General features: G+C 32.5%; 1 protein-coding gene across 2 annotated transcripts in view; it reads right to left on the bottom strand.

Moving 5' to 3' along the window:
- The window catches only part of Nep2 (M13 family metallopeptidase neprilysin 2), a 56337-nt gene that overhangs the window by 5352 nt on the left and 26868 nt on the right, over nucleotides 1–24117 (bottom strand). For both annotated transcript variants that reach the window (XM_090119928.1, XM_090119936.1), the window contains exons 3-9: nucleotides 15943–16079; nucleotides 8947–9054; nucleotides 7638–7883; nucleotides 4728–4939; nucleotides 2947–3123; nucleotides 1205–1290; nucleotides 663–768 (exon numbers count right to left, since the gene is read on the bottom strand). In XM_090119928.1, the coding sequence (XP_089976054.1) occupies nucleotides 663–768; nucleotides 1205–1290; nucleotides 2947–3123; nucleotides 4728–4939; nucleotides 7638–7883; nucleotides 8947–9054; nucleotides 15943–16079 (1072 nt within the window). The remainder of the gene's footprint in view (nucleotides 1–662; nucleotides 769–1204; nucleotides 1291–2946; nucleotides 3124–4727; nucleotides 4940–7637; nucleotides 7884–8946; nucleotides 9055–15942; nucleotides 16080–24117) is intronic.

Raw genomic sequence — 24117 nt, 5'->3', positions numbered from 1 at the left:
TGGCATTGATGACTTAATGTTTTGTTTAAAAATAAAAATAATTGGTTACTTTTGCCAGAGGGCAAATCCATTAGGAGAAAAAAACAAAAAGGAACAAACATTGCCTGATAATAACAAAATCTTTTAACTTAAGGAATGTTTTGGAAAAATTTAGGGGTTTTTTTAGCACCTGGTAGGTGAGGTAAGTGGCCATTGATGACGTACTGTTTTGTTTTAAGGAAAGATAAAATCAGTTGTTTACTTTTGCCAGAGGGAAAATACATTAAGAGAAAAGCAAAATAAATACATTGCCTAATAATTAACTCTATTTTTAAATGACTTTTATGGAATGTTTTTAAAAGCATTGTTATAATTATTTTAATTAAAAGGAAAACGAAATTTTTAAGAGCGGAATGTTCCAAAACATAGCTATAAATCCGTTAAAAGAAAACAATATAATTAAGAAAATTCGAAAGCATGGCTATATGGAAAAAAGACGGGTTGCACTGGGGGAGTGCCGGCAGAAGTGAAAACTTGATTATTAACGTTCAGCATGTTCACCAGGCCACGTGTCCTGACGCGAGTTTAAGATTTTATACCCATTACAGAAAAAGTGCTCAACGCCGCTAAAGAAGTTTTCACTTCAATAAGGAAATAATTAAAAATGTAGAAAAGTTAATTACCTCAAGATCGGAGAAATACTTGGGAACATCGACGATGACAATCTCATCCAGACCGACCTCGATGTGAGGAGCCAAGAGACGGTTCACATAGGACAGCCATGGGATCCTGGACAAATTATAAATTGATTATTATATAGTTTTTTCTAATTTATACAAAACTAGCTGTGTGGTTACACACATTGACGGTTGACAGATTTTAGAAACTGTTATTTTCATAGTGTAATTTTAAGTGAAACTTTTTTAGGCGTGTTGAGAGTAAAATTTCAAGGTAGTAGTAGGTATATACCTAATATATACGTCATGGAGTAAGGCGACGATTTTGGTATCTTTGAATCTTGCCATAGAAGTTTCACTTCTGACACTTTTGCTCGGCACACATGCTCTTTTTTGTGATAATACCTATATTATCACTACTAAGAAAAATATTTAACCATACAAAGCATAATTATTAATTATTATTCAAATTATATTCATTATTAATTACTTATTATTCAAATTAAATTCATTCTGAATAAAAATTCAATTCGAAATATTGTACTTACTTGGGGTACTTTTCTTGTAACTGAGCGATGGTCATCGGGTTGTACAGGCTAGTAGCGTTGCGACGTTTCTCCAATGGCAAAGAGATCTGAAATTTTATTGTAGTCTCTTAAAATATTCATTATATTACGGTCTATGGATAGGAAAATATACAGTGAAACCTCTTTTATAACACGCTTTTATTAGCTTCTCCTATCTTTGTATTTGTATGTAACTTTTAAACTTTATTTTGCCCCCTTCAAGACCAAAGTGATTGATTTCACTTTGTACACTCATCAAGGATGAGTGACAATACAAAAATTATTATTGAAATAGAAAATCTAAGTATATTTTAAATACTGTTCCAATCGTCAAAGGAAAAGATCGTAATGAAAATGTTCTCAAAAAGCATAAAAATATATTGCTAACATAAGTATTGTGGCTTATGACCTAGACTGCCAGTTTACCTAAGTCACTGAATGGTCAAAAAGTCTCTGATCCTTCAATAAGGCTATCATTCTTACTTTTTTTTTATTTCCGACTGTACTCTCTTAGGCAGTAGGCTTGGTTTGTTGTTACTATCTACCTATAACTTTTGGTACCTAATAAATAGTTAAAACAACGCATTGTTTTACAATCCCTTACTTTGAGTTTTTCGTATATATGTATTTATTAATTCTATGTAAGACATATTTTATAGCGTATGATTTTTAACTGAATCCACTGATACTGAATTCTACTAAACACATATTATATCGAATAATTATTAAAAGTCACAATACTTTTCATTAAGTAGATAGTATCTTTTCAAAAATGAATATATCATATCGAACAAAAACATTTTTTCTGCTTTTGAAGAATCAAATCATACAAAAATCAGATTTTAATGTTTTTTATAATTTACAATGTGTACTATTATAACAGAGAATCCAACACAGACGCACCTTACGTAACGTAACTACATACAAAAGCTATTTAAAAAATAAAAGTCAAGAGTCATAAATTAACTTGTTTGTGGCCTCATTAAATGTTCGTGACGCCCGGATTAGGCGTTTTATTGTTTTCAAAATAAAATATTTTCTATTCACCATTTGTTCTAGCTTCGGACACGATGGGTATTATTAAACATACGTCCGTGAATGCTATTTTGAGGTTTTTTGGTCAAGTGTTATGGTTTTTATTTGGTTTAATTTTATTTGTAAATGTTTCAGCAACGTCTTCTATTGTAGTGTCATGAATATGTAGAAAAATATCTATATAAAAATGGACATTTGTTGCAATAGGTATCATAATAATTATTGTAGGAATGACGCGATTATAACATAAAAATGATGATTGCGATTTCCCCACAAAAAAAGTTTCCATCAATGTAGAAGGTGTACCACCAGGAATAAACGGTTTTCCCTCTATTCAGAAAGGGCACCACCAGCCATAAATAGTTCCACCCATTAAAAAGGGTACCCACCGTAAACGGATATCGACCAGTTAAAAAGGGGACCACTATCCTTAAAATTCCCTAAAACGCCTATACAGAAGGGTACAACCAGCCAAAATGTCCCAAAATCCCATATACTCTATATTGTTTTTTTTTTCTTCTGTTTCTCAATTTATTATCTCGCTTCTTTGCCTTCTCCCCGTGGTTGCCTGGCAGAAATCACTGCATAGTGATAACGCCGCCCTTTGTGCTTTTGTTTATTGTAAATTGTTATTTTATGTACCTGGTTTATTGCACGATGAAGTGTTAAATAAATAAATAAATACTCACATTAGCCAGCTTGATCTCAAACTGCAGCGAGTCCTTAAGCTCAAGCTCCGCACGCGCTCGGTCCGCTCCGAGCAACGCCGCGATGTCGACCATGTACTCGTAGTACGCTTGCACCAGCTTGTCTTTGAAGCCGCGGTTCAGGTACTCGCGGCTGAGACCGAGAGACGCTTGGTCCAGCTGAGAAAGCAGCTTATTTTAATATGTCATAATACACAATAGTTTCCGTACTGTTCCTATTTAATTAGGAACAGTACGGAAACTACGTAAAAACGTTCGAGCAGGCACATTCGTTTCCGTACCGTTCGTATCTTGATCACGAAAGACACTTGATCCAGCAAAAAGAAGTATTTATATACCTACATATATTTGGGTGTAGTATAGATAATATTAGTTTTGATATGTCACAGTAAACAGAATAGGAACAGTACCATAACTACCTACATTCGCACCGGCTCATTCGTTTCTATTTAGTCCGTACTGTTCCTATCACGAGCCTGAGAGATGTGTGGTACGGTTAGAAGAAGTGTTTATGTATAATTGTGTACGTTGCTTTCGTTATGTCACAGTAAATACAATACATTATGGAAACTATGTGAAAACGTTTCAACCGACTCACTCACACTTACACGCGCATCGTAAAAATCTGTTAATAATATTAAAGCAAAATAAGTGTCATCGTAAAATTATTAAATTATATTATGTCCAAAAATTAGCTCTGTGACTGCAACGAAACTGTTACGAAAACAACGTTAATGAGTCTAGTCTAATAATTATTTGGTTATGAACACTGAATTCCCTACTGACCAGATAATATACCAAACCCAATTATTTATTATCCCATGACTACAACGAAGATTAAAACAGTAATTTATATGATTCTTTAGTAAAGATAATTTAAAAATTTTCATAATTTGAATTTGAGATTTTTTTACTCTCTATTACTTAGTCTGTTCATGTATAATAAAAAATTGCATAAATGTGGTTATAATAATATCCAATATTTTCTACATAATTGACTAACGTCCAATTTTACTTCCTATTACATTTTAAACCACGCATATGCATAATATTAGTTATATCACAGTGCATAAACATACGAGAAAGTTCTATAAGAAGTAGTAATAAGAAAAAATTAAATAAAACATCTAATACTTAGGTATTAGTTTTTATTTTTTTATTGTTTCTTTAAAAACTTCATCAAAGTCTTATAAGGATTTAGTTCCTAACTGCCATGTTATATTTTGTGTACTAAAACGCCAGAAAATTAGGAATAATCTTGAATAATATTTTTTTGCTTGGATATTTTGGCGGCAAGTCACGTCGCATAATCTATGGAGTCGAAACAAATACGAAAGTGTAATAACACAATATTATTACTGGGTTCCCTGCGGATGCCGAATTTCATTTAAGTTTGCGAAGGACGCTCAGAACGCCTTATTTACCTACTCTAAATAACTTTCTCTCCCTCATTTTTTGTAGATTTTTCGTGTTAATAATTATAATGTAATGTGTTGTGTTTAATATTGTAGAATAAGAGATTCTAACTACTAAATAATTATCATTAAAGCTTAAAATAAAAATATTATACATTTTTAATTAACCGATGACGTGAAATTTTATTTAATATTCCTTATAAACCCTGACAAACAAATCCATTGTTTTCCACTTCATTTTTTTACTTTTACAAGTAGTAATTAATCTCGATATCCGTTTAGGCAATAAGCTTTCACAATCATAACACATTAAAGTTTAAACAAACAACATAAACATAATAAACTCACATCAATAATCCTGTTAGTAGAGTTCTTCACATCCACACTAATCGAGAAGTCCAAGAAGTAGTCCACAGAGTAACCCGCGTGCCTGAACTTGTATACCGCCTCCGTCCAGGAGAAGGAACTTTCATCCCAGTTATCCCCGTCCAGAACTGGCCAACCTCCCAGGTTGCGGAGCATGTCCAGTAGTGGTTGGATACCGCGGGCTTCGATGGCCGCTAGAGGAGGATTACGTTTTAAAAGGATTCTCCAATTGTTTTTTTTTTGTTATAGTATTGAAATGGTCACAAATATATAGGCAAAAAGATTTTTTTTTATTTAAATTAAATGTTATAATTATAATAATTGTATGTATAGCTTTAAATGTTTTAGTAATTTCAATACTGTATTTAATTTAAATTGAGAAAATATCTGTGTGCCACTAAGCAAGCATGAAGAACAATAATTAAAATATTTTGATATCTCTCTGTACCATGTTTTTAGAAAATAAATAGGTATTATTTTATTTTATTTTACAATACGTACGCGGAAAAACCCTCGTGCGAAGTATTTCTATATCATGTGTTATTATGATGTATAACGTATATTCCTGTAAAGTTTCATCCAAATCTTTCAAGTAAATATGACTTAAGAGAAACAAACATCCATACGCCATGATATATATCCATCCATACATGAAAACTTTCACGTATATATTCATATAGGTACAATAGAAGTATGATTCGATCATGATGCGGGATTCCAAGTTCCAACCTACATCTTTCGATGCTATTGTCATAATCTGTCTCCTTATATAGAGTATTGACCACACTACACAACTAACTAATCTTTGCTCCTCTTGATCTGATGAAGGAAAATTGCCGTAATTGAAACGAAATTAGAGGAGGCAAATAAGAGTACAGTTAAACAAGGTTACTAAAATTTTTATGCAGCGGCAAAAATATATAACAGACCAATAGCATCTCTTATACTCTAGAAGTGTAGAATAAGAGAATCAATAGACCACATAATATTGGTTACATGAATCAGAGCAGTGATATATCCTTGCGTATCATTACATGAGTGTTGCAAACGCGGAAGTGACTTTCACTCAACTGCACTTGTTAACTAGGGTTATACTGTGACTTTTGACTTTATTACTTTCACTGCTTTTTTGTCGATCGACATTTTGATAAGGTTGTAATTTTGAGTTTTAATAGAGCTATATGAAAATAAGTTTTGGTTTACTTTAGTCCCTTTCGATTTCTTTTTCTAGTAATACCTACCTGCCCCCATTTCCTTTTGTTTTGCCCCTTGATTTATGACATATTCTATAAAATAATATTGAAATATCAAATTCACGTTCAACTTTTTAACAAAATATTCGTTCAGTAAAACTTCAGAAAAAGGTACCTATAATGCGTACGCTCCTAGGTATTTATTATTATTAATATGACCGATACCACAATAAATGAGAGCAAAGAGTCATTGTAATTCAAACAGTGCCTGATAGACTTACATATTGCACAAGTTAGTCCTGTTTATTGTGAAAGGGATTTATTGAAAGAAGAAAAGAAAGTAATTTATAAATCCAAGCACGAATTGGATTTTGACCAAGTTATTTTTGTTTACAAGATGCTGTTGGGTCTTTGGTGTACAATATTATGTAGATAATTATCACAAATCAAATCAATAACTTTTAAATGTCTAATAATATTGTAGACAATTTTAATATTAAATGAAATGATAATAATCTGTGCACGAAGCGTCTTAAAATATTTTCCCTGACTAACTTTAATTAGTAAGATAATATAAATTGATAATAATAATTTAATATTTAAACGATTTGCGTCACAACATCGTCTTGGAATATCCGAAGAAATAAATAATACTAACTTCCGCCCGCGACTCCGTCCGCGCGGAAAAATTAAGATTTATTTTTTTTCTACGTATTTTTCCGGGATAAAAGTATCCTATTTTATGCCCAGGATAATAAGGTATAATTATACCAAGTATCATCGAAATCGGTTTTCACGTGATGCCTTCACATACAGACAGACAGACAGACAAAAAATTTTTTTATCACATATTTGGGTTTGGTATCGATCCAGTAACACCCCCTACTGTTTATTTTTTCAATATTTTCAATGTACAGAATTGATCCTTCTACAGATTTATTATATATGTATAGATGTATAGATTCGATTGCGACTGAGCTTATTATTTCGTACATCAAAAGTACATTAAATATTAATGATACCTATTGTTTATAATTACCCGTTATTAAATAATAAAGTATATTGCCCAGTAAAATGTTTGAAGTGTTTATCATATTCGTGTTATGTTATTCTTATGTAAGAAACAAGATTATTCTCATTGCATTAACTTTTACAATTTTCCGGGTAAGCGTAGGTATTTAGGGCAGCGTATCTAGTAAGAAGAAATATTTCTTTCTATCTTAATTGTCACTACAATTATATGCATTCACGTGTTATGTGGAGCTGGCCGATGAGATCACGTGAAATTTTAATTTTGCTCATCTACCATGAAACCAATATCACAATTATCTAACATCACTGTTATTATATTCCAGAGAAATCGCGGTTATATTAGCGACAGGAAACATGCAATGTTATATAAATTTCATAATCAATGCAATGCGTAATCCAGAAAATTGCTACGAGTTGGACAATCTTTTTGGAACAAAATGAGTAACGAAATTTCTAGATTTTACATACTTACTTATTGCATTAAAAAACTTCTAGATGTAAAAACAAAGGAAGGTATTCTCATATCAACATATTTTATCGTACTAAGTATCAAGAAAGAGTACACTATACTCACACAACAAACCCGATTAAACAAAACACACATATTATCCAATTAAAAACAACTTACATACCATACCTAAAAAATCATACATAAAGATCAACTTACTTCTATTCATGCAAGCCTGGTACAGCGTCTTGGCAAGCACAAACGGCTTTGGCTCATCACTGCTGATAGGATCATCCAATAGTGATCGAATCTGTTCCTGGAGCTGATCGGTGATGATGGAGAAAGTGTTCACAGAGGTCTTATCATCAGGGATCCTGGTGTTCTTCACGAAGGATCCGCAAGCAAAGTCGTAGAAGTCGTCGCAAGGGTCCACGGATTCGTCCATGTTGAGCAACAGCTTTGATGCTGCGAAAGTTTGGTTGGGTAAAATTTATGAAGGGAAATATTTGTGATAATTAAATATCGTTTTTTCGCTAGTTATGTAGTGGAAATAAATCTTTAATTTTACAATTAATAGTACCCAATTTTAGCAATCCAAAAGATACAATTTAGGTTAATAGTATCATAAGTTAGTTTTCCATGTATCAACCTTAACATAAGAATTATACGACAATATTGAATATTCGTGCTTAAAGATAACATTGTGAAGTAAACAATTGTTTAGTATTCTAGTCATTATACCTTTGAAGACTTCCTTCAAAGGAATAAAGCACAATACGTTAATTTCCTCTATTGATGACACAGTCCTAATAAGATACACTTAGGTAGGTAGTATAAGGTCAATTACGTCCTTAACACCTCTCATTTCTAATGCATCCCTAATTCCTCAATAACACGCGATTCTGCTGCTATTTACTCTCAAATTGTCCATTAAGCAGACAAAATGCCTTAAAACGTCACCTAGTTACGCCGAATAAGTCAAAACGCCGTAGACAGGCATGTCACCAAGGCACTTATCTCGATAATCGCGATTTGTCTCCCATTCAGCATACCCATTGTATCCACAGTTTTGACCCACTTTCGTTTGCTCACATCTAATAGTTACATGTAATTATATGTGACGGCACATTGTTTGCATGGGAAACTGCACACGTTATGCAATTGTTAGCTATTATTCGTTGTATCTGCTAAATTATCTGCGTGTGGAACACGACATGACCTCCAGGCTTGTGTGTATTAAATTTGAACTTTATTGAAATAACGTTTAATAAAATATGATGTTTTATTTCCTCATCGATAGCCTTTTGAGGTTAAGGCGCACTTAAATACTTAATATTCATCCGTATACTGTAAGCCTTTGTATATAATACTAATGAACCTTTTTAAATAATACCTGATAAGTAAAGGCTTTTTCCAAACATTGTGCCATTTCTAGATTGACCCTTAGATAATAAAGTTTTCCATACTCATTTAAATCCCAAAAAATACCTTATTAATTAGTTTAATTATAGACCTTTTAGAAACTTACCAGTATGCACGCAGTCAGGATCCTTGCAGACTTGAATCTCATCGCTTTTGGCAATCACAGCTGGGGGGAGGCTCTCGGAGACCCGGAGCTCGCTCGTTTGGGGCACGTCTGTGGACAAAGTAATATATAAGCCTAGGTATTTTATTATTAACTTATTAAGATCGGGTGTATTTTTAACAGGTTCTATTTACCTATTATTATCTGCTTTTTTACCCTTGTATTTCAAGTGTGATAATTTTGATTATATTTTAAGTTTTCCAATAATTTTGGAAGCTGTTATGCAACGATATATTGCAATTAAACAGTCAACATCTTTCATATTGGACCAGTCTAAATATTATTCATACGATGTTACATGAAAATCGCTTTCGTATTTTTCATATTTATGAATTACTAGTGGTCCGCCCCGGCTTCGCCCGTGGTACATATTTCCCAATAAAAGGTAGCCTATGTCCTTTCTCGGGTATCAAAATATCTCCATACCAAATTTCATGCAAATTGGTTAAGTAGTTTAGGCGTGATTGAGTAACAGACAGACCGATAGAGTTACTTTTGCATTTATAATATTAGTATGGATTAATTGCTTTGGAGCTATCCAAAGCAATTCTTATGATGTAACTTTTCGCTCGAGAGTTAAAAAAAGTGAGACGCTACTTACTAAGTACTAGATTTGTTAGAGTGACGACTGATATCTCTATATTCCTTCAAATAAATTTTGTGGTTAATAAATAAATCTCTAACTCCTAAATAAACAAAATCCTCATCGACGTTTAAACAAATACTTATTTACACTAAGACATCTTCAATTTGTTTCTCAAAGGAATCTAGAGGCTTAGAAGTTTAAATGCAAATAAATAAAACCGTTGTTGCTAACAAACAGAGGTCGACGGAATTATCGGCAAGGAAAATAAAATCTAAATTTTATTCATCGACCTGTTTTGCTTTGTTAACATTGCAATTCTGATAGCTCATGGCCTGGTACACTTTTCAAACGATATAGTGTTATTTAAACCAAAGGACTATATTTTATCCTTCACTAGCTTTCCGCCCGCGGCTTCGCCCGCTTTGTCTAAAACCTAATAAATTATATACTATAACCTTCCTCTTGAATCACTCTATCAATTGAAAAAAACCGCATCAAATTCCGTTGTGTAGTTTCAAAGATTTCAGCATACAAAGGGACATAGGGACAGAGAAAGCGACTTTGTTTTATACTATGTAGTGATAGTGATATAAGCTCAATAAAAATTCATATTCGATCATACGTCGTGTGTTTCGATGTATAAAAATCACATTTGCATATAAATCATAAACAACAACCGATTTGTATGATAACTCGAATTACTGTTAAATCGATTTTAAGTTTAATTGGATGAAAACCGTCAGGTATAGTACAATGGCTTGTTATGTTGTGACCAAGAATACACGATTATTACTGAGTACGAATCATAAACAATGAGATTTAATCACACACTAGGTAGGTAATTGAATATATACCTATTTAATTGGTAGCTTGCTTAACTTCCAGTTTTAATAATACGACGTGTCTGATGACATGTTGTTTGAAATCACCTTCAAACAGCTACAGTAAATTCACAATACAATCGTCTCATCCAACAAATTAGGTATCTTGGTCAATCACGCTAGATTTACCTAAGAGGATACAATAATCTATTTGCGAAATAAACTGAAATCATTAAAGTTGTCAAGATCTCTCTCTCTTGTTAATTTGCAGAATCAATTAACAATTTCTATTCACTTTCCATGAGATACAAATCAATGATGTATTTCACCTCATCTACAGCGTGATCTCAGACAGTGTACCGTCAATATTATCCAAGAATAATATTATAATCCAATATGCCAGTTCTAGCGAAAATTTGACATGATCTAATTCGTATCAAGACGAGGCTTCAAACACTAATTGAGACAACCTAGGAAGTAACTTGTTTAGATCTGATTAAGTAACAAAATATAGGTTAAATTTGTTACTTGATAGGCGATAGACAAATGAACGTGATTATTATGTAGATATTTAATTGTTATATCGAACTGAAGTACCAAAAGCGCCTAAATTGAGAACGAAGTAAGCTTTCTCTATCCTCCGTGGACACAGTTATCAAAGATATTAGGGCTTTCATTACCTTATCAGTAAGAAATAACCTATAATATGTGTCAGACTATACTATTATAGTTCTCCAACACTATGTAAGACTGTTAATAGAAAATGCAACTAGCGTGACCACACAGTATTACAACAATGCAATGACAAATGATGAATATTTCGTCTAATTCTTTAAACATCTTTATTTTTAAAAATGCGAGGGCAAACATACCTATGTACTGTGTGTTTATAACTCACAGATTTTCCCGATTGATAAATACATATATATATACATAATATTATATCGTATCTATAGTATTAAAGAACAAAACCTGTTTTAATGTTAGGACACATTACGATGCATTAAAGTTCGGCTCGCAAAATTTCCATATCCCCATCTAATCTTTAATATTCTTCATCTCAATTCAGCAGATCATCTTGTACCTTTAATATTAAAGGTCACATATGTATTGACGATGTACAACCAGTGGGCGGTATTGACCGCAATACAATTTGAACTTAACATCCTGAGGCCTTCGCCGTTTATATGGCTAAAGGTAAACACTTTGAGGGTTTGCTAAAAGTTTGTTTTTTTTTGTTTCCTACTAGGAAATATTACTAGACTGGTCAATATAAGGGACAATTGATAGACATGTCGATATTAAGCCTAATATTATTTGCTAGTAATCTTCAATGGCTATAAGACTTATTTTTTAAAACCCGCATATACTTAGAAGCTTATTTGAATCAAGTACCTGGACTAAGTACTTGATAAATACAACGCTAAAAAAAGCTTTGACAAAGTAATCATGAAATTATTAAGTTATCAGAGTTAAGTAAGAATTTTATTTTAATTATATACTCCTAACTCTATGTAATAAAATATATAAAGTATAATTTTGTTCATAAAGTAACTATGAAAATTATAGATACAGCTAGTGTAATTACGAAATGCTCCTCTAAGGTGCTTGAAAGTACATACAGGTCCTAACTCCTAAGCCAGTACTCAATCTTGTAAATTACACTTTGATCGCCGTCGTTAAATAGAAAATGCATACTTAAGTCTAACGGTTAGTTAATTTCTTACTGGAAATTCAATCAATGGAAACATTTAGCAAAAAGTGGGACGACACTCTACTAATGATACAGTTATAATGATTTATTTATGCTGTACCTGTCTTTGATTCTATGTTTTTATAGATATAATTTCTATCACTTGATGGGGAGAAATACTTGCAGAAGTTTAATGGTGCAAGTTAGCGACACACACATTTACATTTAATTGGCGTCTATCTTCAATTGGAATCTGAGTAACATGTCAGAGAATTTAATCGACGAAGAAAATAACGAAGAATAAATTTTGCAAAGCTTAAATTTTTATATAATATTATATCTGTGATATAACTTAGTAGTAAACGAATAAATATAATATGTTGTTAAATTCGCTCGATTCATATTAAAAAGTTTGTATGGATGTTTGTTACTCTTTCACGTAAAAACTACTGAACCGATTACAATGAAATTTAGCACACATATAGAGGGTAACTCGGATTAACACATAGGATAGGTTTTATCCCGGAAATCCCACGGGAACGGGAACTATGCGGGTTTTCCTTTGAAAACGCGGGCGAAGCCGCGGGCGGAAATCTAGTTCTAAATAAATAACACGAATGTTACTAAACTTGGACACTTTTGGATAAAAGCTTTAAAAACTTGTCCAAAATCGGGAGAGAACCCAGTATCAAGAGCTGTTGATGAATCGAAATCTAGCTGATTTACTATGAATTATATTCCTATTATAATGTATCGAATTTGAAGAAGCTATATACAAGACGCTATTATATTCAATTTCAATCAGTGATGGAAATATTGAAGGGCTACTTGGCTCCTAACGGTTTCAATTTTCCGACTGGATAAACTTGATTAAATCCTATAAAATTTAATTTTCAAGAGCAAATGTTATTTGATATTTATTGATAATGATGTTTACACGAGTAGTTTTTATTCGAAGTCAAATGAAGAGATAGTTATCTGATTATAGTTCATGGAATTAAAACCATGGATGATCGAAGCCCAAAGATTATTTAAAAGGATTATATGGTAGGTATGTCAACAATGGCATTATGTACAAACATGTCATTAAACCATTTCTGTAAATAAAGTTTTCAGGTGGAATAAAGAGATAGTAATCTAATTATACTTCATGGGTAATAACCGTGGAAGGTGCCTATTTAAAAACAATTACAAAGTATGTCAATAATTTCAATAGATAGAGCACAATCAAATCATTTTAGGTCATCAATTTTTATGATATAAGGAAAAAAAGTAAATCCTAATAATTAAAGCACAAAGGAATTTCGATATCTATAGTGTAGATTTTGTATACTACGTATATTTATGAAATAATTTCCCATGAGATTGATTTTCAGACAAACATATAAACAAATTAACAATGACACGTACCTACAACATAAATATAACAATAATACCTTTATATACCTAACATAAAGGTTTTGGTAATTATATTCTCCGCTAAAACGTAGCAATAGTCTTTAACAGTAGGCACTTGCAAAATATTTCGTGATCTTTGAATCATGTGCTGAATTTTGAATCATCGAAGCCCAAAGGTACTTATTTAAAAGGGAGGTATGTCAACTATTATGGGCTTGGGTGAGCCGCCAAGTCGCGGCAATGACCATTGACCACGTACGCGGTGGGGGTATAAGGCCTGGCGCCGAAGATGAACAGTGGCCACCGTTGGGTTTTAGTGGGTATGGCTTCTCGCGAGTCCCACATACCCCCCTCACGCAGAAAAAATGCAGAGGGGGATGCGTAAATGCATTTCCCAACTTTAAATAAAGGTATGTCAACAATGGCATTATGTACAAACATGTCATTAAACCCTTTCTGTAAATAAAGTTTTCAGGTGGAAGGAAGAGATAGTAATCTGATTATACTTCATGGGTAATAACCGTGGAAGGTGCCTATTTAAAATCAATTACAAAGTAGATATGTCAATACTATGCAGTGTACAAACATGATCATAACATGGATAAAGCGATGTGCTTTCAGCAAAATCAGTTGGGGTCATCAATTTCTGTGACTTAATGAAGGAGAAAAAGTAAATCCAAATAAATAAACTAATTCTGATATAGACTTTGTATACTTTGTATCTAGGTATATTTCAGCAACCAGAAATATTTTCTGAAGGTTTAATGACTATACTAATATTATAAAGCTGAAGAGTTTGTTTGTTTGTTTGAACGCGCTAATCTCGGGAACTACTGGTCCGATTTGAAAAATTATTTCGGTCTTAGATAGCCTATCCATCGAGGAAGGTTATAGGCTTATATATCATCATGGCAAGACCAACAAGAGCGGAGCCACGCGGGTGAAACCGCGGAGCGCAGCTAGTAGTTAATAAAATAAAATTAACAATGACACGTAAAAATCCATATAATAATAATGCCTTCATGCTAACAATAAGGTTTGGATAATTATATTCTCCACTAGCAATAGTACCTTGCAAAATATTTCGTGATCTTTATTGAAGCATGTGCTGAATTTTGTCACCGAATTGTTCTGAGTTCATGACTCCGTGACGGAGTGTAGCAAGGTCGATAGTTTTGTAATAACGTTACAATTCTAATAGTGATAAGTGATAACGTTACAAGTTTAAGAAAATTGTATCGTCGTTTCGTAGATTTTTGAAGATTTGAATATAATTTCGTTTTTTTTTTTTGTGAAATGCGAATCATATTTTGTTTTTAATGTCTATGTTGATGAGGAAAATATATTTAATGTATGTGTGCCTAATATCAAGTAAGTAGACGCTTTCTTTTAATATACTATGTGTAAAACCATAGAGCAATTTAATTTTTATTTAAATAGAATACAATTCTCACTCTCTGTAATTTACTTTGTGACTGTATTACAGTGAGAGGTCTAGTTATACTGGTCGATATAACATTTTCTACTGAAACTGTTTTTCTTATTCAAGCAGAACTTACAAATCTAATTGAAATAAATGCTCACACAGTTTTTCGTAACCTTGACATCGAGCAACAAGTGAAACAATTTCTCTCATTACATATTCCTTCAAGGAGCCAAAACCCGTCTACACAAAACATCGTATTACCAAAGGCATAAGGTTTATATTGTGTAAACAATCACTTAGTAATATCACGTATTATTATCACGTTACAGACTAAAGTGACAACATGGCGACGGTTTGTATAAGATTTGGCACGACTGGTTCTATTGTAAATTGAGATAATAATATTGGATATAATATCTCCTATTAACCGCAAAAATGGTCCTTTGTTGTGCTACGTGAATATACCTAATGTCAAAATATCTTTAGCTAGATACTTATGCGTAATGCGATATTGTATAACTATGGTAAGAAACTGTACTATTATTGTAAGGAAATAAGGAAGGCATATTTCTGTGTTTTGTTAAACTTACGCATAAATATGTTTTACTTATCCATACTAATATTATAAATGCGAAAGTAACTCTGTCTGTCTGTCTGTTACTCAATCACGCCTTAACTACTGAACCAATTTGCATGCAATTTGGTATAGAGATATTTTGATACCCGAGAAAGGACATAGGATAGGTTTTATCCCGGAAATCCCACGGGAATGGGAACTGTGCGGGCGAAGCCGCGGGCGGAAAGCTAGTATCATATAGGTACCGCTATGTAGGTATAAACGCAAAGCTGCGGCAAGCTAACGAGAATATTGAAAAGATTAACTATGTAGGTATACAAAGACAACTAAAAAAATATCTCTTAAAAAAACTATTCATTTCAATACTATTCCCACGGGAACATTAAAAAATCAAAAACACGAACGAAACTTAGTAAGTTACTTATCTATAAAACTTACCATTAATATTGGTAGACTTCTTCAGCATGACCGTGGTGATGAAGGCCGCGAGGAAGGCTACAGCCAGCACGGCCACCACCCCCACGGCCAGCATCAGCCGCTTCTCAAGCTTCGTCCGCTGCCCCCAGAACGAAGGTCTGCGAACAAGAAAATTCCGTTATTCACAGTAGTTAACTAGGTACTTAAATATCTACGTCGCATAAAATAATATTTCTAGAGCAAAAAATTAATATAGACGCGATTTAGTCGACATATTAGGCAGGTATATAGGATTCATACAACATTCAGAAATCGAAATTACAAGAATAAAGCGATTGACTTGAGGCCTCGGAAAATTCTCGAAAATGTACGATACAAATAATAAAAAACACATACTTTTCTTCTATAAGCAAAATAGAAATACACTAACAGAGCGATTTACAACTATTTAGGTACCTACTTCAACTTTAAAACATTTTGGCGCCACTCTGTCGCGTCGTTACCGCGCATTTTTTATTTTTGTTATTCCTTATTAATTAGATACAAAATTTAACGTTTTGGATTGAAAATTATGTATAAAATAATACAACATCTGAGTACTAACTCTTATATTGTTAAAGAATAATAACGATATATAACTACAAATCTCTTACGTATTGTGATATCGCTGCAATGTAGTTATTGATGTAGGAAGTGAGATAATACTTCCCATATTTCCAAACCATTTCACACAAAACATACACACAATACAAATTCCTTGAAGACTACTAGTAACAACAACTTCTAGGCGCATTTTTATTCAAAATCTACACAACTTCAAAGTTCAACCTTCTTTTTCACTTCAACAAATGAGTAATGACAATACTCGTGACAATAGTTTTCCCGCCACAAGTTTGAAAATGGAATACAGAATTAGTCGCGTTCACAAAATCCCGCTGAGACATCATAATCATCCAAGTTTTTCTTGAATCAATTCAAAAGGGTCTATTATCCTTCCAAAATGTAAATCCCGCCAGCGCAGCCCGCAGTCAAGTTTTATTATTTATAATTTTTTAAGCTGCTTTCCCGTTTGAAGGGATCAGGGCGGAAATGAATGTTTAAAGAAAATAATATTCTTTTTTTGTTTGAACGTTGTTGCTTTTTTATCTGTTGCAAGAAAGAAATTCGAATGTTAGGACATTCCGTATTCGAATACTTTTTTTTTTAATTTTAACAAATGTTTGTAAAGGGTTAGAGGATTGCTTTTAAATATTTAAACTTCGTTATTTTTTTGCGTGGGGTTATTTAATTTGCTTTTTATTACATTCAAGAACAGGCGATACTTTTGAACTTAAATAGTATTTGACGAGGTTTTTTAAGGTTTTTACATAAAAATAAAATAATCTTTTCAAGTTAAATAATATATTTTACATGGAAGTTGTTCTAGGTTCAATAACCTTAAAATTACCGTAGTTAATATTAGTTTTCTGCTTTAGTTATGGGTAATAAAGATTAAACATTTATAAGTAATTACCATTAATTGTTATGGCAACTAAAAATTTATGTTTATAATATGTGACTAAGCAAATTATTCTACTATGCTTTGCTATCAGTCCCAAATCCCAATCAGTGTTGCAACACTTAGCCGATTCTGGGCTAAATCTAGTCCTTTTTCGGGAATTCAACCCGTTTTTAAATAGGCATGGCTCAAAATTTGGGCCGATTTTGTAATATTTTGCCAATTTACCATGCCAAAAGAGGACTTTTTTTACGAGCTGTACGTTGTGATTGGCTAATAAAGTTTAGTCAACCAATCAAAATGCTCGAATTCGAATAATGAATAAAGAATTTTGTAAATAATTATAATACAAAATTGTAATTGAACAATAACAAATATCACTTTTAAGCGTTCTGGCGGTTACACCGCTTTGAAGAAGTTTCTCTTTCTGGCCCTTTTCAGAGTGCCGACCAGCCCTTTTTACAAAATCGAGGTGGCAACACTGGGTCCCATTATCAGTATGTTTTGTAAAGTAAGTATTAGTAAACTATTATAACTAGAACCCGCTTTTGTATTGCAATGCGTACTTTACAGAGATCAAGCAAAAATATTCGTTATAAATCCATTGAATAAAACCTCTAATGTTTCTAAGCTATGATTTTTTTTGACAAATTTGTAGTAACTATTGATCACAGCTATTGATGATGTACAATCATGGTGTACAATATTAAAATTTTTGACATTTCATTTTTTATTTATTAAGTCCATGAAAGAAAAAAACTGTTTCTTTATTTTGCAATAACGATTATAGAAAAATATTTTCTTTTTTCACATATTGAGATTTAAAATGAAAACGAAAATTGATGTGATGACGTCCGCGTTGTTGAATTTTGTTGAACTGACAAATGTTGCCTATTAAAATGACTACCTATAGGTACTTAATAGAAAAAAAAAGGTATCATAAAGATCTAGTTTTGATTAAGATAAAAAATAATTACATATCGTAAATTTTTGACATGTTGTCAATTTAAGTATTTGAAATCAAACACGTGACGAATGTAATAAAATACATTTATTATAATATATTGTTATAACAAAATGTCATTTGTATAGGAATTTAATTCACGGCCTTCTTATCGCTAAGTAATGTCAATTTCTATCATATTGCATTATATGTAATAATATTATATTAAATCGATAGTGTTTTTTCCTAATTTACGTACATATATAATATGTGTTACGTTGATATACCTACCGGTTTAGTTTATTCAATGAAAATCCATACTAATATTATAAAAATGCGAAAGTAACTCTGTCTGTCTGTCTGTCTGTTACTCAATCACGCCTAAACTACTGAACCAATTTGCATGAAATTTGGTATGGAGATATTTTGATACCCGAGAAAGGACATAGGCTACCTTTTATTGCGAAATACGTACCACGGGCGAAGCCGTGGCGGACCACTAGTATTCCTATATAGTACTTACATCTTAGACTTACATAAAGAGAACAAAATTTTATATTGCCATTTTTGATATCTATACTAATATTATAAAGCTGAAGAGTTTGTTTGTTTGTTTGTTTGTTTGAACGCGCTCATCTCGGGAAATACTGGTCCGATTTTTAAAAATCCTCTCGGTGTTAGATAGCCCATTTATCGAGGAAGGCTATATATCATCACGCTAAGACCAACAGGGGCGGAGCCACGCGGGTGAAACCGCGCGGCACAGCAAGTTTTAACATATAATACGGGCCGAATTGAGAACCTCCTCCTTTTTTTGAAGTCGGTTAAAAATTCTATTGGTACCTAGCCTACCTAATAGATACAACTGGCCTTGTTTATTTTTTAAAGTCACACATAGCATTATTTCTTTAATATTATAAACTAACTTAAATATTTAAATGTAAGAGAGAAATCTTATTTTATAAATTAACTCATTGTCACGTTTTAGTAGCTGAAACAATTTAATATTGAATTGAATGTAAACTATTTTCCGATACAATGTTCTACGTGTATTATACTCATTATTAGAATATTCTTCTTATATATAAAAATGAATCGCAAAATGTGTTGGTAAGCGCATAACTCGAGAACGGCTGAACCGATTTCGATAATTCTTTTTTTATTATATTCCTTGAAGTTCGAGGATGGTTCTTATGTAGAGAAAACGTTAATATGTACCACGGGCGAAGCCGGGGCGGACCGCTAGTCTTATATATAAAAATGAATCGCAAAATGTGTTGGTAAGCGCATAACTCGAGAACGGCTGAACCGATTTCGATAATTCTTTTTTTATTATATTCCTTGAAGTACGAGGATGGTTTTTATGTAGAGAAAACGTAAATATGTACCACGGGCGAAGCCGGGGCGGACCGCTAGTATTATAATATAGATGCATGTTCTAGCGGGATGAATATAATATAAGCCTTTCTCGATAAATGGGCCAAGTTCCTGAGATAAGCGCGTTCAAACAAAAAACGAAACTCTTCAGCTTTATAATATTAGTATAGTTAGGTATTTCATTAAAGATCTATAATATTTTATCATAATGTATATTGTTCGAAGTTACGACACGGGTTTCATTAAACCACATATTGCGATCCTTTATGGCGCATATATCTTAGACGTTGCTTGTTTCACCTTTATAGTGTGTTAAACAAAATAACAATCGGTAGTCATTAAGTTTATTAAGGTCATATTGATATGCGATTTCGAATTAATGTTATAATTTGACACAGTATAAATGTTTGATCTAGATATTCTCTTAGATATCTGGCTAAGTACATAAATGATAGCAATAGAAATTAAACGAAAATTGGTACCTAACGGTGAACATTAGATATCCAAATTTATAGCGGATTTGATGAAGATAAATTATTATTACTAAATTAATATTTTAATAGAATAAAGACGATTAATATTCAATTGCAAAAGTGATCGAAATTTTCTACATAATGTGTACTTCTATCATAGAAACATTAAAATTAAACCACTTAAAAAATGTACGAACAAATCAATAATATTAAACACAACATGATCTCGGAGATCTCCAGAAACAAACAAAAATACTTGATGTATATATGTAACCATTCCACCAAAAACAATAAAAGCTTCAGAAATCCATAAGTATAGAAATCATAAACAGATTCGCGTTGCATAACAAATAAACAAGTGACAAAGCTTTGCACCGGCTTAGTTACGTAATTAATTCGCGTCGATACACTTAAAGGTCTAAGGGTTATTAAAATATAATCCTCTGCTAATTGAATCCCCGTATCATACAGCTGCAGGGCTCTGAATGTACGTGATAAGAGTGTTGTTAATATACCAATAATACCTATAAACTATATATTGTAACTTATTTATGTGTATGTGTCCATAATAAACGTAGGTATTTCCTTTCTTTCTAATAAGAGATTATATAGGTTACTAGGTTCGCGTGGTGTTTTGTTAAAAGGTAGCCTATGTTCTTTCTCAGGGTCTAAAGATTGTCTATGCCAAATTTCATCAAAATCGGTTGAGAGGTTTAAGCGGGAAAGCGTAACAGATAGACAGACAGACAGAGTTACTTTCTCATTTATAATATTAGTAGGGATAGTACTTGGTGGTTTATTCTTAAAGTGAAGAACAAAAAGCGCGGTTCTTTTTAAATCTACACTTCACTGTTTACCTGCATAGTTTGTTAAGTAATAAAAAAAATTGATTTTAATCCAATAAAAATATGAACAAAGCCTGACGTAATTAACACATATTTTTGAAGTCAAGGATTTAGAAGTCGTGCACGTGTAAAATGTAAAAGATACCAAACGGTTATTTTAGTTTATTCAATTAAAAGAACCTGAAAAATGCAGCATTGCGTGATATAATGTTATAAGGTGCCATTTTTATGTCCATTCTGTGATAAAAGTAGAAGTTAGAAACGCAAACTCATTCTACAAAATAGAATATATTGAAGTCAGGGCAACATGTTTGAAGGACTTTTTATTTTGAAGCTATTCTGTATCTACTTCTGTCAATTAACTCTTAAACCGGCTACTCACCTACCTGCACAGGGGCAATATTGGAATATGCACCCTTAGTTATTGGCTCCTTAATTATTGTGTATAGGGAAGCAGGGGCAATTTAGAGAACATCTGACATTGCTCCGACCGCCGCGCCGACCGATCGAGATTGTTCCAATATTGCCCCTGTGCTGCGGCAGGTACGTGAGTAGCCGGCTTTAAATAATCAAAAGCTGTAATATCTTATAAGTAACGTTTTAATAATACGCACGATTTCATCAGGCACTTGAAGATGACTTCAAATACATAAATTTAATAACTTTATCTCTTTATTCGATCAGTAAAGGCTGATGCAACGTTTCGTAATCAATAAAACATAAAACCGGTAGATTTGTTACAAAAAAAAAAATGACTCCTCATTTGTTTAAAACATCATTTTTTTATGGACAAAAAGAACACCCTTGTCTTATAGACCGAAACTTCTGTACATATTTGTATTTTGTATCCAAAGATCGAATCCGGGAACTTTAGCCTCTCACAGAATCTCGAAAGATAAATGTTCAAATTGTAAAAAGCTTAAAGCATTATTAGAACAACAGAAAATGTTATCACTCAATTTATGAGACAACTTTAAAAACAATTTTAAATGTGTACCTACCTAATGTGTAGTGCTGAAAGATCTGTGTACAATGTACATAACATGTAAATATAACGTAAACAACCCTATCGATAAATTGGTTTTTACGAAGCACGTGTCGCGTAGTCACGGGTTCTGGTCATAATTTCATTAAATCCACACGCTTACCTGATCTTGAACCCTCGACCTCCATAACTTTATGTTGTTTAGAGTGCTTTTAAACCCTCAGAGGGAACGGCGCAAGGGAGTCACTTAAACTTGTATATGTGTTGCTTTCAAATGATTAACATAAAGTTGTTTTAATGGGTTTTTTGAGGATTTTATCATTTATGTTTTAATATGATAGGTTATACAGGATCGTTGTCTCGAACATAGTATTTGATTTGGCTACCATTATCCCAGCCAATATTGAAGCTAAGAATTTACTTAATTGTTTTATTTGAATATATTTAAGTTATAGCACTATTACATATTTTGTACTTATAGTAGGTAATAAGCGAACAGAACTCCGGTGTTTATTTTTTTTAGTTGGTACTATGTATAGTTACGGCTAATTGAGCTGTAGTGACGCCTTGACTTATAAAAAATCAGTTCTAAAAAATACAGTAAAAACTATTTACTCTATAAATCACAACCATTTAAGACGTGTAATTATTATCTTCCAGGTTCATATATTCAATCTTTAAATCTCCAGCCTTGATAACTAAACAATATTATTAATTACCCATGTATATTACAACTAAATAGTAAACCATGCATTGCACATACTTGCGTGGAATCAATTTTGTTTACACGTGCCGCTTTAACTTGCACCCAACATTTGTAAGCTACTTATTTGCTTATTGCATTTATTGTGTTCATAAAACTATATTTCTAAGTATTCATAGAACTTTATTGTGTAACCAATTGAAATTGATTTGTTAGTGCTGGTAATCAGTCGATATGTATTTGATTGGCAATTGTCTGGTGCCCCCTAGTGGGGTATGGATCAGATGCATTCATCTGTTTCACTGATCGATTTTCTTTAGGGACAATTTTCATCAGCCTGCCGTTTCTTGCCATTTTTTCGTGTCCACCGGGTACACAAAGACACCGGGACAGAAAGATATAGTAGTAGTGCATTTCTATTATATGGGTAGGTACCTAGTTATGCCCAGTTGCATAACCGACTAGATGTGCATTACAGCATCTCGTTGGTTAGCATTTTTTAGAGCCAACCGGTTCAGGTTCATCGTCACCAGGGTCAACAACCCCACTTGACCGTATTGTATACGTCATGGGACTCTTACTTTTGACTGTATGCTTAGGTCAGTACTTAGTACTTAGGGCTTAGGGCTTATGTATATAAATATAAAGATATCGTTAGTACGGAACGCATTATGTAACAGTTACAAAGACTATAACCATCGTTAGTAACGTTTTACGATGGAACCTTTAGTAAAAATCGTTTTTTTTTATAAGCCGAGTACCTACCTACACATATAGTAATATTCTAATATTTTTTATAGTTAAAAATAAGGATATCTTTATATGAGTTTTAACTATTACATTTTGAGTAAGTAATTTTATTTGATACTAGCGGTCCGCCCCGGCTTCGCCCGTGGTACATAATATTTACGTTTTCTCTACATAAAAACCATCCTCGTACTTCAAGGAATATAATAAAAAAAGAATTATCGAAATCGGTTCAGCCGTTCTCGAGTTATGCGCTTACCAACACATTTTGCGATTCATTTTTATATATAAGATTTGTAATTTATTTGATATTAAAAATTTAACGTCAACACTCTAAATAAATGACTGTTATATACTAATAAACGTTATTATACCAACTTTTAATCTCTTAAGTAGGTATGTAGATTAAAGATTAACATTTGACACTAATATATTATTAAATACCTATAACTAAATACACCGGAAACACCAAAACAAATGAAAGCAACTTTCACAGATAACTTATTCAATTATTATGTAACACATTGAGTACGCGCGTATTTACAATCGAAGCAAAAAAGGCGGTCATTTTTTTTACATAATATTACTTGGCGCCGCTAAACGGATAACTCGAATATTCGCCAAT

The sequence above is a fragment of the Colias eurytheme genome, chromosome 1 (assembly GCF_061535395.1).
Source record: "Colias eurytheme isolate Ceu_HAF_F1 chromosome 1, ilColEury1 Martin Lab GWU primary, whole genome shotgun sequence".
NCBI lineage: Eukaryota > Metazoa > Arthropoda > Insecta > Lepidoptera > Pieridae > Colias > Colias eurytheme.
Note: the sequence above shows the minus strand (reverse complement) of the source record. Positions and strands in the feature narration are given on the sequence as shown.